General features: G+C 42.9%; 1 protein-coding gene across 1 annotated transcript in view; it reads left to right on the top strand.

Annotated features, from left to right (window-relative positions):
- CORO1C (coronin, actin binding protein, 1C) overlaps positions 1-15,416 on the top strand; it is an 81,402-nt gene that overhangs the window by 63,558 nt on the left and 2,428 nt on the right. The window contains 6 exon segments of the mRNA XM_006870430.1: positions 4,263-4,392; positions 6,872-7,053; positions 9,123-9,242; positions 10,824-10,928; positions 12,935-13,080; positions 15,162-15,219. Coding sequence (XP_006870492.1) covers positions 4,263-4,392; positions 6,872-7,053; positions 9,123-9,242; positions 10,824-10,928; positions 12,935-13,080; positions 15,162-15,219 — 741 coding nt within the window.

The raw sequence follows: 15,416 nt of genomic DNA, 5'->3' as shown, positions 1-15,416 counted from the left end.
CGGTTCCGACTCGATGGCACCTGACAACAACAACAACAACAACAACTCCACTTTTGTTTTTCCTTCTCATTTAACATTCCCCTCCCCTTTTTCTCTTTCTTTATTAATCTCTTATCTATTTTTGTCTTCCCTGTCCCTGGGTTTTCTAATTGTTTTTTATTTCATCTTTTTAAGTATTCTTTTTCTCTGGTTACTGCCTGTTTTTATTTATTTTTTCTCTTTTTATTGTCGGTTCCTTGTTTGTTTATTCTGTTTTGTTTCCTTGTGTGTGTTTAGGGGGCTTCTTTATCTCACTGATGGAAGACAACTTTGCCTAGATATCCCAGCAACAACTGTACCCTCTGCAGCTCCACCCACTAGGCAGGAATCAACACTAGATCCTATACCACCTGATCAGTGATAGGTATCAGCCACACCAGCCAAACCCTCCCTAAATTGAGGTGCACAGACGGCAAATGAGAATAGTGCACACACGTCCATTCTGTCACTACGCCCACAGGGACAGTTGGTGAGAGCCTAAGAACACATCAACATATAATTCGGCTAAACACTAATACAGCAACCCAGAAGTGCCCCATAAACAACAGACCATTTTAGCTCACATGAAAAAACGAAAGAATGGCTCAAACAAATGACCAAGATGCAGAGCCAAGAAAAATTTCTGACAAAGTAAAGGTAATGGAACTAACTGATAGAGAATTCAAAATTATATTTTGGTACTTTCAAAGAACTGACAGAAAGCTTGAGGAAAACAGAAAAACTGAAGAATTCAGGAAAACAGTACAAGAACCAACAGACAAATTAAATGCAAATTTGAAACAATACAAAACTTGCAGTTAGAAATTCAGAAGAGCAGTGCTAAGATTTCAGAAATGGACAGTACATTGAAAGGACAAAGGAGTAGACTTGAAGCAATGGAAGCCTGAATTAATGAGCTTGAAGATAAATCTGTCAATGCTGGCATGCTAGAAGAACAATCAAATAAAAGAGTGAAAAAATCCAAAGAAAGCTTAAGAGTTATGTGGGATACTATGCAGAGGAACAACTTATGGGTGATTGGAATTCCAGAACAGGAAGGAACAATAAAAAGCACAATGGAGATTGTCAAAGAGTTGTTGGAAGAAAATGAAAGACAGGAAGATAAACATAAAAGATGCTGAACGAACTCCCAATAGGATAAATCCAAAAAGAAAATCACCAAGACATATCATAATCAAAGTTTCTAAAAACAAAGGCAAGGGAAAGAATCCTGAGAGCAGCTTGGAAAAATCAAAGTTACCTACAGAGAAACCCAATAAGACTAAGCTCTGAATTCTTAGCTGAAATTACACAGGCAAAGAAGGCAATCGGATGGCATATACAAAATTCTGAAAGAAATAATTACCAAATGAGTGTATATATTATATACCCTCAGATACGATGGCAGAATTAGGACATTTCCAGATAAACAAAAATTAAAGGAATTTGTAATGACCAGACCAAGTTTTTCTTTGAACTGAGAACCAATAACAGCAGACAACAACCTAAGATTACCATACATGACAGCACCACCCAGAACTCATATATATCCAGATATAGAGAAGTATTTCAATTAAAACAAGCCTGTTGTTGTTTTAAGTGCCGTCAAATTGGTTCTGACCCATAGCAACTGAGGATAAGCCTACAAGACTAAAAATAGGAAATTCAGAGATATTATTGTATAATGAAGTAAAGTACAAAGCATAGTAATAGTATAGATACAGAACTTTCAAATGGCAAGAAAGTTGGGTAGATTTCAAGACAAACTGACTTTTAAATAGGGGAAACAATAAATTCCAGGGTAACCTCAAAGAAAATTAATACACTTATAACTCAAAAATAAAAAAGGAGGAAAACCAGAAAGACTTAGTGTAAACATTATCATAACAGACACGAAAATGAAAAGAAAATCCACAAATAAAATTAACTCGGCACAGAAATTTATATGGAACAAAGAAACCAGCAGTATCACAAAATACCCACAGCAGATTAACAACAGTGTTGAGTGCCATCAAGTCAATTCTGACTCATAGCAACCCTGTATAGAGTTTCCAAGGAGTGGCTGATGAGTTTAAATGCTGACCTTGTGGTACAAACCCACCTTGTGGTCCAGCGTTATCCCACAGCGACACACCAGGATGCCAATCAGTTCATACCTATTGATAATTACACTGAATGTAAATGGATTAGATGTACTGTCAACAAGAGATGCATCAGAAAGATGGGGAGACAGCGTAAATGTGCATCAACAGAAGAATGGTTAAACAAACTTTGGTATATACATACAATGGAATATTGCGAAATTCTGAAGAATAACCATGAATTTGCAAAACACCTCACAACCTGGTTGAACCTGCAAGATGTGCTGACTGAAATTAGGTAATCACAAAAGGACAACTATTGTATGAATCCAATGTTGTTCAACATTAAGGAAAGGTTTTCTTGCTAAAAGAAACGTTCTGTGATAGTTATGGGTGGGGTGGGGGGAATTATTCATGGGTTAGAGGGGGGACAGACACATATTAACTTTGGTGATGGGTAATACACAATAAGAAGGAGGTTGGCAGAGGAAAGATTGTGGTAGTCGCAGGAGACTTAGGGAGGAGTGCAATAGTTAAAGTGAATAGAGGTAAATGCTGTTAACTGGTGTAACCATGTAATGAAACAAAGTGTATAATTTGATGAATGCAGAACTGGTGATCTGCTCTGTAAACCTTCACCCAGTTCTTAAGAAAAAGTTTTAAAAAAGGAAACCCTATACCCATACCCAGTCTCAACGCCCCCAAGTCCCTTCTTCCCTGGATGCTCCAGCCCCCTAACAACTATGATTCTACTTTTCTGTCTCTAGATTGGCTCACTGTGAACTTTCTTATAACTGGAGTCATATAATATGTACTCTATAACTATACTGAACACAAGGGGCCCCGATGGCTCTGTGGGTTAAGCATTAGACTATTAACAGAAAGGTCAGCGGTTTGAATCCACCATCCACTCCTTGGGAGAAAGATACGGCAGTCTGCTTTTGTAAAGATTGACAGCCAGAAACCCTGTAGGGCTAGTCTGCCCCATAGGGCTGCTCTGAGTGGGAATCGACTCAGTGGCAGTGAGTTTGGGATCAGTGTTTCTTTCATTTTTGTGACCAGATGATGTTTCATTGTGTGGTGATACCACATTTAGTTCATTCATTCATCAGTGGATAGATATTTGAGGGTTATTTTCACCTTCTTGGCTGTTACCAATAATGCTGCTATAAATATTCATGTTCATGATTTTTCTGTGGATATATACTCTATGTTGTTGTTGTGTTATTGCCATTGAGTCAACCCATAGCAACCCTGTATAGGATTTCCAAGGAGTAACTGGTGAGCTTGAACCTTCAACCTCACGCCTCACGGTTCAAAGTGACTTTGCAGTTCAGTGTATTAGTCCACAAGACTCCAATTCCATTATATATAATAATATAAAAAAATATATATATATATAAAACATATATGTATACATGTTGTTGTTAAGTGCTGTGGAGTTGGTTCTAACCCATAGTGACCCTGTGTTGGGTTTCCAAGGAATGGCTGGTGTTTTTGGAGTTCCGACCTTGCAGTTAGCAGTCCAGTGCTTATCTTACAGTGCCAAACAGTACCATCTCTCACCCCTTCTCTCCCACACCAGAACTCCACATGCCTCTACCTAAAAACCCTCCATGGGGTGGTTTGCATTCCCATCAAGAAGCTTGACTTAAAGGGTTTCACTTCAGTGCTACTTATCGTGGGTGCCTCGATCATTGTGTAGTATTCCTCAGTTGCTTGTTGGTTACTAACTGGAGAGTCCTGCGGTGACGCGGTAGGATAAGTACTGGACTGCTAACAGTAAGGGCGGCAGCGGTTCAGACTCACCCAGCTGCTCCTGGGAAACCGTATACATAATCACTATGAGTTGGAACTGACTTGATGGCACTTAACAACAACAACTAGAGAGTTCAGAAGTTAACAAGGAATTTAAAATAAACTCCTAACAAATATTAAATAAAAGCTGAGAAGTAATGTTTTGTAGATCTTACTGATGTTTTCATATTTCCCAGAATGTAAAAATAACATTACACAGTCATTCTATCATACTGTACTTGTCATCTAAAGATCGCTGCTGTGTGTCCTGTTTGTGCATTGCGAGTCTGCATATTGAATGGTCACATTAAATATGCTCATGAAAAGTGATTGCTGTCACATGGCTCTTTCTTCCATCTCCCACAGGTATGGCAGATCCCAGAAAATGGACTCACCCTGTCCCTGACGGAACCTGTGGTGATTTTAGAAGGCCACTCGAAGAGAGTGGGCATCGTGGCCTGGCATCCGACCGCTCGTAACGTGCTTCTCAGCGCAGGTAGGAGCCGAGTCTGCCACGAAGGGTGGCCCCCCACTTTTCCCGTCTGCACCAGGGGAGCAGCAGATACATCGTAATCTTGGCCACTGTATGTATAAGGCTTGAAACAGATCATCAGGAAACCACAGTGAGGTGCAGTGCTTCCCCAGCCCAAACGCACATACATGTGTGTATGTTTTTTTGTGAATTGTGTGATAGTTCATATGGGAGAACATCAATTTTACACTGATTGTTTCATTGTAATGATTACAATCCCTTCTGTATACCATCATTCAACAGTATTTGCTTCTATTCTCTCTGTTGTTTTTTTGGGGGGTGAGGGGTAATGTACACCCAGACACTCAGGAATATATACTCATTTAAACAACCAAAGAGCCCATGGCTGCCAGCACACGTCTTTCTCTTTCCCTGAGCATGTGTGTATGTTTTATAAATCATTTTGACAATCTAGCAGAACCATGGCCTTCCTGCTTAGGAAAATGCTAGGATACATACATACTTTATCCCTATAATGTCAGCAGGGCGGTGGTTCCTTCTGGGACCCTCCAGGACCACAGTTTCCAGTATTCCTGATGTACTAGAAGGAATGCTTGGTTGGGAGCCAGAAGCTCTGGTTCTGACCCTAGTTGCTATCAACTTTGCTTTTAATAAAGTAGTTACATTTTTCTTCTTATACATTCAGTACATGTATTTATACAGAATGCATATAACCAAAAAGAATAAATTAAAATCAGTTGTGTTCCCACCACCCGGAGAGAGCATTGCTATTACCATTCTGATGTCTCTTTCTGGAAGATATTTATAGATGTAAATTTTTTGTACATACAGATAGGGGTTTGTACACTTTACACAGAAACCTGGTTTTTGCACTTCTTGGAAGACTGTTATCGCTTTCACAGGCCATTTAATGTCCTTCTTGCAATATTTTTAATGACTGGATAAACCTTAGCTTATTAATCAGTTCTGTAGTTTCGGGCATGGAGGGGGGTTGATTTCTGATGTTTCATGGTTCTAATGGGCATGGCTGTGAACCTGCCTGGCTAAGTCCTACTATTCTTACTGGTTTCCCACTGGATTCCTCCTCCTACACACACACACACACACTCTCTCTCTTTTATCTCATAACAATCTTTTCCTTTGTCTAGAATTTAAGATGCGCCTTTTCTTTCTAAAAGCAGTACAGAGGGGCCACAGGGAACTTTGTGGGATGGTGGGAATGTTCTGTCTGTTGGTTGTGGTGGTGGTTGCATAAGTAGATAGATTTGTCAGAATTTGTCAAATGTATATACTCAATATGGAACATAGTAGAATTTAAAAAAAAATTTTAAAAACTGAAAGGGGGAAAGAGCCAGTCAGTGCTTAACTGGGAATAAGGAACGTTTTTCTGATTTATAGTCATGTAAATAAAAAATGAATGTCGGCTACTGATTGAAGCCAAAGACGTTCAAAAAATCACACTATACCTACTTCTGGGTTTTTAAAATCCCTAATCCTGGGAACCCTTCCCAGATCCTTAGTCTGATAAGGAGAGAGATTACAGAAGTAGAATTGCATCATGGAAAATCTCCTGCCACCCCTGTCTCCTGTGCTAGCCCTAAGCACCTCTAGCAGGGTGGTCTCCATTCTGCCTTTTACAAGCACAGGACAAGAGTTGGTTGCAGAACACTGTGATCCAGCCCCGTGACTGAAGGGACCTGTTTGCCTACGATGACCAAGGCAGAGGAAGAGTCTCCATCCCAGACTTGTACTCCAACTTTTCAGACTGTTGTATAGTTTCTTCTCCACTTGGCTACTTCCAGCCCTTAGGTACTGGGGTAAAGAGTTTACAAAATTGTCTTCTTGGCAAGACTTCATCTCCAGAAAGCCCTGTTCTTCTTATGTTTTGTCCTTAAATGAATGTTCTGAAGCAGCAAAAGATGACTTCTTTTTTAAAAAAGAAGCCTAGAGGCTTGTGGGCAAACAGTTAATAGGCTCCCTGCTAACCAAAAAGTTGGTAGTTGGTGTCCAACCAGAGACACTTCAGGAGAAAGGTCTGGCAACCCACTGCTGAAAATCAGCCATTGAACCCTGTAGAGCACAGCTCTACTCGTAACGCATAGGGGCCACCATGAGTCAGGGTCACCTTGCTTTGGGGGTGCAGGGGGGTGGACGCTTGAAGGGTGGACCCAGGGGTGGCGGGAGCTGAATTTATGTTGTGGGTCTGTTTCTGAATTCACACTTCTATTTCATTACAATTTGGGGTTCTCACCACCAACAGGCCAGTCTGTTGTGAATGAATTTAGGGGCCAGTCCTTGTATTTCCCTTGTGTTTATTATAATTAACTACATTTGAATCTGAATAACCTGCCATGCAAAGTTTTTGTGTAGCATCCAAACCGTTACTTACAGAGTTGCTTGTTTTACTAGACAGCGAAGCCTGTGATCAGAGCCATATCCTCCGTTGTAGCTTTCTCAAGCTAACTGTTCTCCTTGTTTCTAGGCTGTGATAATGTCATCATCATCTGGAATGTGGGGACCGGGGAAGCACTCATCAACTTGGATGATATGCACTCAGACATGATTTATAACGTCAGCTGGAACCGGAACGGCAGCCTGATCTGCACAGCTTCCAAAGACAAGAAAGTCAGAGTCATCGACCCCAGGAAACAGGAGATTGTGGCTGTAAGTACTCTGAGGCCAAAACCCCCCACATCTGTAGCACAGTCGTGGGTGGGGACCTTCTGCCCTGGCAGGCAGTGACTGGGCATTTGCTCCATGGCCTTGCAGTGTACAGATACCAAACTGAAAAAGAAAAGGCTTGTTCCACGCCTGCCTTCCTTCAGAGTTGCACGCTTCCAGCTTTTACTGAAGTCTCATCTCACGCTTTGTTCACAAAGAAAAAAGTTATTCATCAGTTCACTGGAACACCAAAGAATTTGCAAGTCTGTATCATTTAAGCCAACTAATTGCTTTCCTGGGATCATGGTTTAGTACTGAGTAACTGTTCATTGATTCCCTGCCCTGCTTCAACAATGATTGCGAAAGGGCCTTAAAACAATGCGGTAGGTTCCAAACAATAGCTTACGTAGTAGTAAAGAATGTCTATTTACGAGTGATCTTAGTGGGGTCCAATGGCAGTGAATTTATGTACTGTTGGAGGAGAAACTACTCAGAAAGAGAGGTGAGAATGGTAGCACAAATTGAAGACTGGAATTCAGCATGCATATAGAAATTGTTGAGTTGGTGTGTGTTCTGCTGTGTGTACTCTCAACAGCAACAAAAAAGAGAATACTTTTTTTTTTTTAAACTATGCAACCAGTTTCCTCATCAACTCAGTAGGGCCATTTGTGCCACTCAAGCTGGGCCTCCATCAAATACACATGATGACAGAATAAGGATATCAGGGTATCTAGTTGGGGTGCAAACTGCCAGTGCTGAATTGAAGACTGCCTCTCTCAGACACCCTGCAGTTAGATTGATCCTGTGTAAAATGCACTGGTCTTCTGCGTGGCAGGGCCGGTGATGGCTGTGCATATTGATCCCAGGGCTTCCCTACAGTCTCCTGGCCTCCACTAGCAACCTTCCAAGGGGAGCTCCTACTACCTGCTCCTCTTTATCTCCGAGGAGATGGGCAGATGGCGCAGGATGTTATATCAAATCCAGCCTTCAGGCTGTTGGCTGCTGAAGAAATGGACTGTTGGGCAAAACCTTCCATGTGTCTTGTCTTCACAGCACACGGACTTGGAGTCCGGTCCTGGTACTCTTGCTCATGAACTTGTTGACGGGCCAGGAGCAGATTTCTTTTAGTGTCTCTTGGGTTCCTCATCTCTGAAGGGGGCCAAGGAGTTAACACTGACCCTCCCTGAGGATATGAATAGCCCGGGAGATATAGTTGGGTTAAGTGTATGAGTTTTCCTCTGCCAAAACCTTGTAGCAACCATGTCTGACTCCCCTTGTGAAAGGAAATAAAACTAAAAAATCAACCCAAGGCCAGTTCCTATGAAGTGTAGGTCAGACATGCTGCCACCCTTTTCTTACACCAACCATTCCTCCACAGCACTCTCTGCTTCTCATCTGGGTTTGATAATCCATTGCAGTGGCTGCACAGAACTCCTAACAATACTCACGATACGGGGTTTATTAGGGAAATGCACAGGGTACAGATAGGATCAAAACTCAGGATACAGCAGTTCTGCAGCAACGAACGCCTCTTGTCTGCCATACTGCAGGCATGCCTCACTCTTGTCTTCAGCCTCTCAGCCATGTGGTCCCTTGGCCTCTGCCCTACTCCAGCAAGTACTACAAAGCGCTTTTAGCCAGTCTGTGAGTGCCCGAAAGGCACATTCTTTAAGCCAGTCTCCTCCCCATGGGCAGTCAGCCTTACTCAGTCCATGGGCCTGGAGTCCACAGCTGCTCTGTCGCTCCACGTCACCACCTCTGCTGTTGCCTCTACTGTCACTGCTCTTCTAGGTAGGAATCTCACTCTTCACTCATGCTCTTCCTTCTTGATGGTCCTGGAGTCTTCTGTTACTGCCTCTGACATGGCTTCTTTTAAACCATGGCAAAACTAACCAATCCCAGCCTTGGAGTCCTATATCCCTTATTTGCATGGTCCTACCCAGTCACTTTGTGGGAATTAAAACATTGGATAGAAAAGCCATATCAAGTAAATTCAAGGTACCATATCCCTCCTTGGTTTTCCTTCTTGCAATTTGTATGTAGCTAACATGCCTGTTTGCACTCTCTCCCAGGAGAAGGAGAAAGCCCACGAAGGAGCAAGGCCCATGCGCGCCATCTTTCTGGCTGATGGGAATGTCTTCACCACTGGTTTCAGTCGCATGAGTGAGCGACAGCTTGCTCTCTGGAATCCGGTATGTCCCACCCAGCCTTTTCTTTTCTGAGTAGGTTGGTAAGTGGATGATAGGAACCCTATGTGTACAGTGGTAAGCCCGTGGCTGCTAACCAAAAGGTTGGCAGTTCAAACCCATCCTTCCTCCTGTGACAGATGGATTCTTAAATATTTAAAATAGAAAAAAACCTGTTGCCCTTAAGTTGATTCATAGTGACTTTGCAGCTGCCCCATAGGGTTTCCAAAACTATAAACCTTGACAGAGACAGACTGCCACATCTTATCCCTGCAGAGCAGCTGATGGGTTTGAACCACTGACTCTTGTTTTGGGTCAGCAGTGGCCTCCTACTCACAAAGACAGCAACCTTGGAAGCCCTCTGGGGCAGATCTACTCTGTTCTATGGGATTACTATGAGTTGGAATCAACTTGATGGCTGTGGGTCTGGTTATTTTGTTGTTGTCTTGGAGGAGGGCTATAGGATTCTTGGTGATGTTTTCTGAATTTTTGCTTTTCAAAAATTGAATGTCAAATTCTCATCCTCCCTGAAGACTTAACTAGTAAATATATTTCCTAATGCATTCTTGGTGCCTCCAAGGCATCTTTTCAGAAAGAGCGAACCATGAATCCAGTGTTTCAGACTTGCAGCATGAGTTTTAAATTCAGCTATGCTAAGTCCTGGTGTGGCGTTGTGGGTTAATGCATTAAAACGCAAAGTCGGTTTGAACTGCAAGGTTGGTGGTTCAAGCTCACCAGTTGCTTCTTGAAACCCTCTACTGGGTCGGAACATATTCGACGGCACTTAACAACAACCACAATGCTTTATAAAGAATCTGATCTAACAGACTAGTCATGCTTGGGGAAATGTTCCTAACTGCCTATGTGAGAAAAACACACTGAACTGTGTGTACCTACTACAACCCCCATTTGTGAATGTAGGCAGGAAATGGACGCAAATGACCCTAATGCTTATACCTGAATTGTGGAGTTATGACCTAAGCACCATCTTTTTCTTCATTATATGTTTTATGTATCGACCTTGAGTGTGTAAAGAGCTCTGGTAGCGTAGTGGTTGCAAGTTGGGCTGCAACCTAACAACCTAACCTCAAGGTCAGCAGTTCGAAACTATCTGTGGTTCTGCGAGAGAAAGATGAGGCTTTTTGTTCCCGTAAAGATAGATGTCCAGCCTCAGAAACCCTATGCAGGGTCACTATGAGTCAGAACCGACTTCACAGCACGTAACCACCACCACCTTGAGCATGTATGTTTTTATAACAAAAAAAGTACTTTTAAAAAAGAAAATTAGTCACAAAGGAGAGGAGCTATCTCTCCGCCTTTTCACTGATTCAGGCTGATGTGTCCATTAGTTACGTTGTCAGACCAACAGCACCCTTAGTGGGTTGGCTTCCGTTCTGTATCCCCATTTCCCCATTATTCTTCTTTACATGTCTGAATGTTACATGCATATTGCTTTCACGAGACAAATGAGAGGTTTAGGAAAATGACTAATGTCAGCATGCAAGAGTGTGCAGTACAGTTATAAGAATTTATCTCTTAAAAAATGTGTGAGTGTACATATAGATGTATGTGTGTTTCTCCCCCCAGAAAAATATGCAGGAACCCATTGCTCTTCATGAAATGGACACAAGCAACGGGGTGTTGCTGCCTTTCTACGATCCTGACACGAGTATCATTTACTTATGTGGAAAGGTAAACCAGTCATTTCATTCAGAGTACATCGAATCCTGTCAGAGTGCTCCCATCAGAGACGTAGCACATGGGAAGCATATTGTTTCAATTTGCTTAATTTGTGTGTGGGTGGCTCTGTGGGATAAGCACTGGACTGCGAAACACAAGGTTTGAGCCCACCAGCCACTGCATGGGAGAAAGGTCAGGCTTTCTGCTACCATGAAGAGTTACTGCCTCGGAAACCCTGTACAGGGTTGTTGTGAGTCGGAACGGCCTCGATGGCACTTAGCAACAATAACAATGTGTGTGTGTTTGTTTAGAGCTATCATGAGGACAACTCTTATTGGTATGTTTTAGGCCTTGAGCGTGGAACTTTGGTAACATGTCAATGGCACAGTAGCAGCGGGCTGTGTTCAGCACTTTGAACAGAAGCAGAATTAGATGGGGCTGTGGGGAGATGCTTGTGGGACAACCTGCCCCCAGGGCTCTCTAGTAAGGAAGAGGATGCTGATGTTGGTTTTCACCAAGTGCGCTACAAGGTTGGTGATCTTAGAGTTTTGAGTTCCCGTGTGGGTGTCAGAGATGCGTGGCCCGTTTGCCACATCTAATGCTGAGATCTGCCAGAGAGCTTAGATTGGCAGGGTGGGTACTCAGCACCACATGGTGGGATAGACAATATTGAGAACCAACTGTGCTCTCTGGCTGTGAGATTTTTACGGCGACAGAGACCCACCAGTGGGTTCTTGTTCCTCGAGTTCGGTGTTAGGGCCCTGCCCTTGAAAATGTGTATACTGATTAGAATTTTAGGGAATGACAGTAGTTACAGGAAGACTCCACACTGGGTCCCAAAACCCTTTTCATGCCTGAGAATCTTTACCCAAGAGAGCTGCTGGTGGTCTGATGCTGAGGGTGAGGATAATGGTTTCCGTTTAGGAGCTGATGACCTCAATTCTGTAGTCCTCAGAATTTGTAGTGGTGGAAGTTTAGCTCAGCTTGTGAGGAATGGTCACCTAGAGCCATGTACTCTTTCTAAAAGCTGTCCACATGAGGTCACATTGACACCGGGAACTCTCACACACAGAGATATTGAGAAGACACGGTAAAAAAACAATGTCTTTACCTTGCTGGGGAAATGTTGGCATTCATGTGAAATGGCAGTTTGTGTGGTTTTCCCTCCTTTTCATGGCTGCGTGGGGCTGCCATGGACCTGCTTTACGTGTTTACTCCGTTACTTGGAAACAGAGATCTTGTCTGTTTCCTTGCAAGTCATTTAGTGCAGATGTTAACAGCTGTTGAGTACACATGCTTCCACAGTGTTGCCATGCACTGCATCAGAATGCACCAGGAGGGGGTTACCCAGATGTTAACCACAGTGAAGTAGGGGAGCTCATTTGTAGAAGGCAGAAAATAAAGAATGTGTTTTGCTTCTTTTCCATCACTTTAGGTAAATATGGCCACGGTAATTATATCATTTCCTTTCGTACACACTTCTCCCCAACACCACACAGGATTGCTGTTACTTCTTGGGTTGATGTAACCATGTAATAATAATTTCAACTTTGAGAGAGTATTACAGATTTCCAAAAACCCACCCATTCTAAGCAGGATAATCATAGAATTTTGCCCCTTGCAATGAGATAATAATACCTTTTGAAGTGAAAGGATACGCAATAAAATTCTTTATTAGGAAAAAACCTCATGGTTACTGTACTCTGATTAGCTGACATTAGTGCCCCTTGGGCCTTTGAATGGTGTGATGCAGCTGTGATGGCAACAGTAGTCGTGTTTCTGCTTTGACTAGAACCTGGCACCCCAGGGCAGATGGGAGCTTGGGTTTACAGGGCATGTATCATTGGGAGGAAGAGAAACCATCATACACATGAAACAAACCTCTTGATAAAGCAGAAAAGGTCAGCCACCAGAGAGGGTCCCAAATAATGTTGGATTTACAGGGCACGGAGAAACTGCGCTTCAACCAGATGCTTCTGTTGACATTAAGCACAAAGCTTGTCTCTGATTCCTTGTAGGGTGACAGCAGTATCCGCTACTTTGAAATCACGGATGAATCCCCATATGTCCACTACCTCAACACATTCAGCAGCAAAGAGCCTCAGAGAGGGATGGGTTACATGCCCAAGAGGGGACTCGATGTGAACAAATGTGAGATTGCCAGGTAAAGAATCGATACTCTCCAGTTTGAATTGTTTATACCCTCCATGGAATGTGAGAGTCCAGTCTTCCCACTCTTGTGTGTAGTCTACAATTCATACCTCTTTCTTGCTTGTATTCAGAAAGCATCATTGAATCCAGCAATGTCCCTCTTCATTATTCAGATTCTGTAACTCACGTACCGTGGTTACGGGCCTTGTTCAGATAGTGAGCCTTTCCTGAATTGTGTTCCAGCTGAGCTTGTTGCCAGTGTCTCCTAAAGATGAGCAGAGGATCTGCTGTCCCTCAGACAGAAATGAGGGCAAAGAACCAGGTTCCAAGCTGGATTCCGTGCTCCACCCATCCTAAGCTAGACAATCACCACTGACCACAGGGTGTGAAGTGTAGCTACACTCAGGAGGCTCAGCTGTGGCATTAATTTCTACCTCTGAACTTCCCTTGACTGGTTTGAAATGAATGCTTGGATTTGCTAGTGAGTTTCCTATTGGTCAGGCTTTTCCCTAGGTCAGTGAGCTCATAATGCTTGGTGACACCAGCCATCTGAAGGCACCCGAAGAGTTAGTGTCACTCCATCACATTAAGGGGGGGAGGATTTTATAAACAAAAAAATATTAATCATTATCAATAGTTTCTCTTGGTTTTGTTCTTAAAATACTCTCAACTCTCTGTGATCTGGAGTAATGAAAGAAAGCCATCACAGATAATCCAAAATTGGTTTAATTCAAATGAATCACAGTGAATTTAATCTGAACTTACTTTAGATTGTATCCAGTATTTGTGAACACATTTCTAAAAGTTTAAAAGACTATGATGCACAACAGTCCCAGGACATCGCCTCTTTATTGTATCCTGAGCGCTTAGTATGCGCTGGGCACGGAAGACAACAAGCCTGTGAATAGGGTTGATTCCCACTTTGTGGAGGCGGAACTTGAGGGCCTATAATAGTAGGTCTGAAGATCAGACCCAAGTCAGCCTTTCCCACCACTAGGCTGATGGCAAAGTTTTCCATCGGGTTTTCCAGAGATAAGTGGCTTCGCTGTGGTTCGTTCTGGCTGGCAGCATGACAAGGCTGGTTGACTTTACACTGTGTTTCTCACATGTCACTGCTGCTCTCAGGTTTCACTTCTCTGACACACTGGAGCAGTACTTGTGTAATCGCCAGGCTTCTGCTTGCATCGTGCAGCCCGTTTTCAATGCCAAAGGCCACCTGTTTCCAGATGAAACAAGTTTTCATTGGCTTTGGGCAGTGATAGCACTTCTCACGGAAGCTTGTGAATTCAGAGAGCACGGCTGCTGCTGTCCCCTGAATTCCTGCCATTCCCTGGTGGGCTGGCCAGAGCACTTTCCTCTCCTGCTCTGAACTCTCAGGGTTCCATATTCTAACAGAAAAAAAAAGCCAGCGTGGCCTTGTCCGTGTCTTCCGAAGAGCAGTGATCTCTGCTTTCATTGTTGAATGGGTTTGCTAAGCCCTGCTGTAGGACGTAGCAGACAAGTACCATGCCTTTGCTTTTCCAGTTAAGACGTGATGATTTGCTTCCCTGTGTCATGTTACAGTACAAGTTGTTTCACATTCCTACTCTTCTCACAGTTTGAAGCACTTCACATTTCTTGAGTTTTGCGCACCATGTGGTTTTCATAGTTCTTGGATTTGGTCTCTTTTCCTTTTACAGATATTTGGACTTAAAATACTCAACAACCTAAAGTTGGCATCCAAGGCATAGATACTACCTAATTTATAGGTGTTTGTTTTCTCTCATCTGTCAATGTGTTAGTTGTTTCACACATGTACCATCATCAGTGTTGTTATTTGCACCACAGTTGATCTGCACCCAGATCACTGGGATTTGTCACTGTAACTCACACACCTCTGCTTGGAGGATCTTGTCCCCAGTCTGCCATTTCCTACACTACTCTGGGCTTCTGTTTTCTCATTTGTATAATGGGAACATTAAGCACTTTGTACTCCCCAGGGCGATCAGATGAGGTGATGGGCACAGACACATTTCATACTGTGGTTCTTACTAGTCTTACTTGTCAGCCTCTTCTTTCACTTAATGTAACTTTTCCTTTATTTCCCCTTTGCAGATTCTTCAAACTTCATGAGCGCAAGTGTGAGCCTATTATCATGACTGTTCCCAGGAAGGTGAGTGCCCAGATTTACAGGCGATTCGAGTTTTTCAAAAAAATCCCAGACCTTTCTTCTTCCTGACTTAAGGACTCCCCACCACATCTCTTCTAGTCTGACCTAAGGACTCCGCTACACCTCTTCTTGTCTGACCTAAGTTCTCCCCATCACATCTCTTCTAGTCTGACCTAAGTTCTCCCCATCACATCTCTTCT

Source organism: Chrysochloris asiatica, unplaced genomic scaffold (genome assembly GCF_000296735.1).
Source record: "Chrysochloris asiatica unplaced genomic scaffold, ChrAsi1.0 scaffold00142, whole genome shotgun sequence".
Classification (NCBI taxonomy): domain Eukaryota; kingdom Metazoa; phylum Chordata; class Mammalia; order Afrosoricida; family Chrysochloridae; genus Chrysochloris; species Chrysochloris asiatica.
The sequence above is the reverse complement of the archived record's forward strand: the minus strand, read 5'-3'. Positions and strand labels throughout refer to the sequence as shown.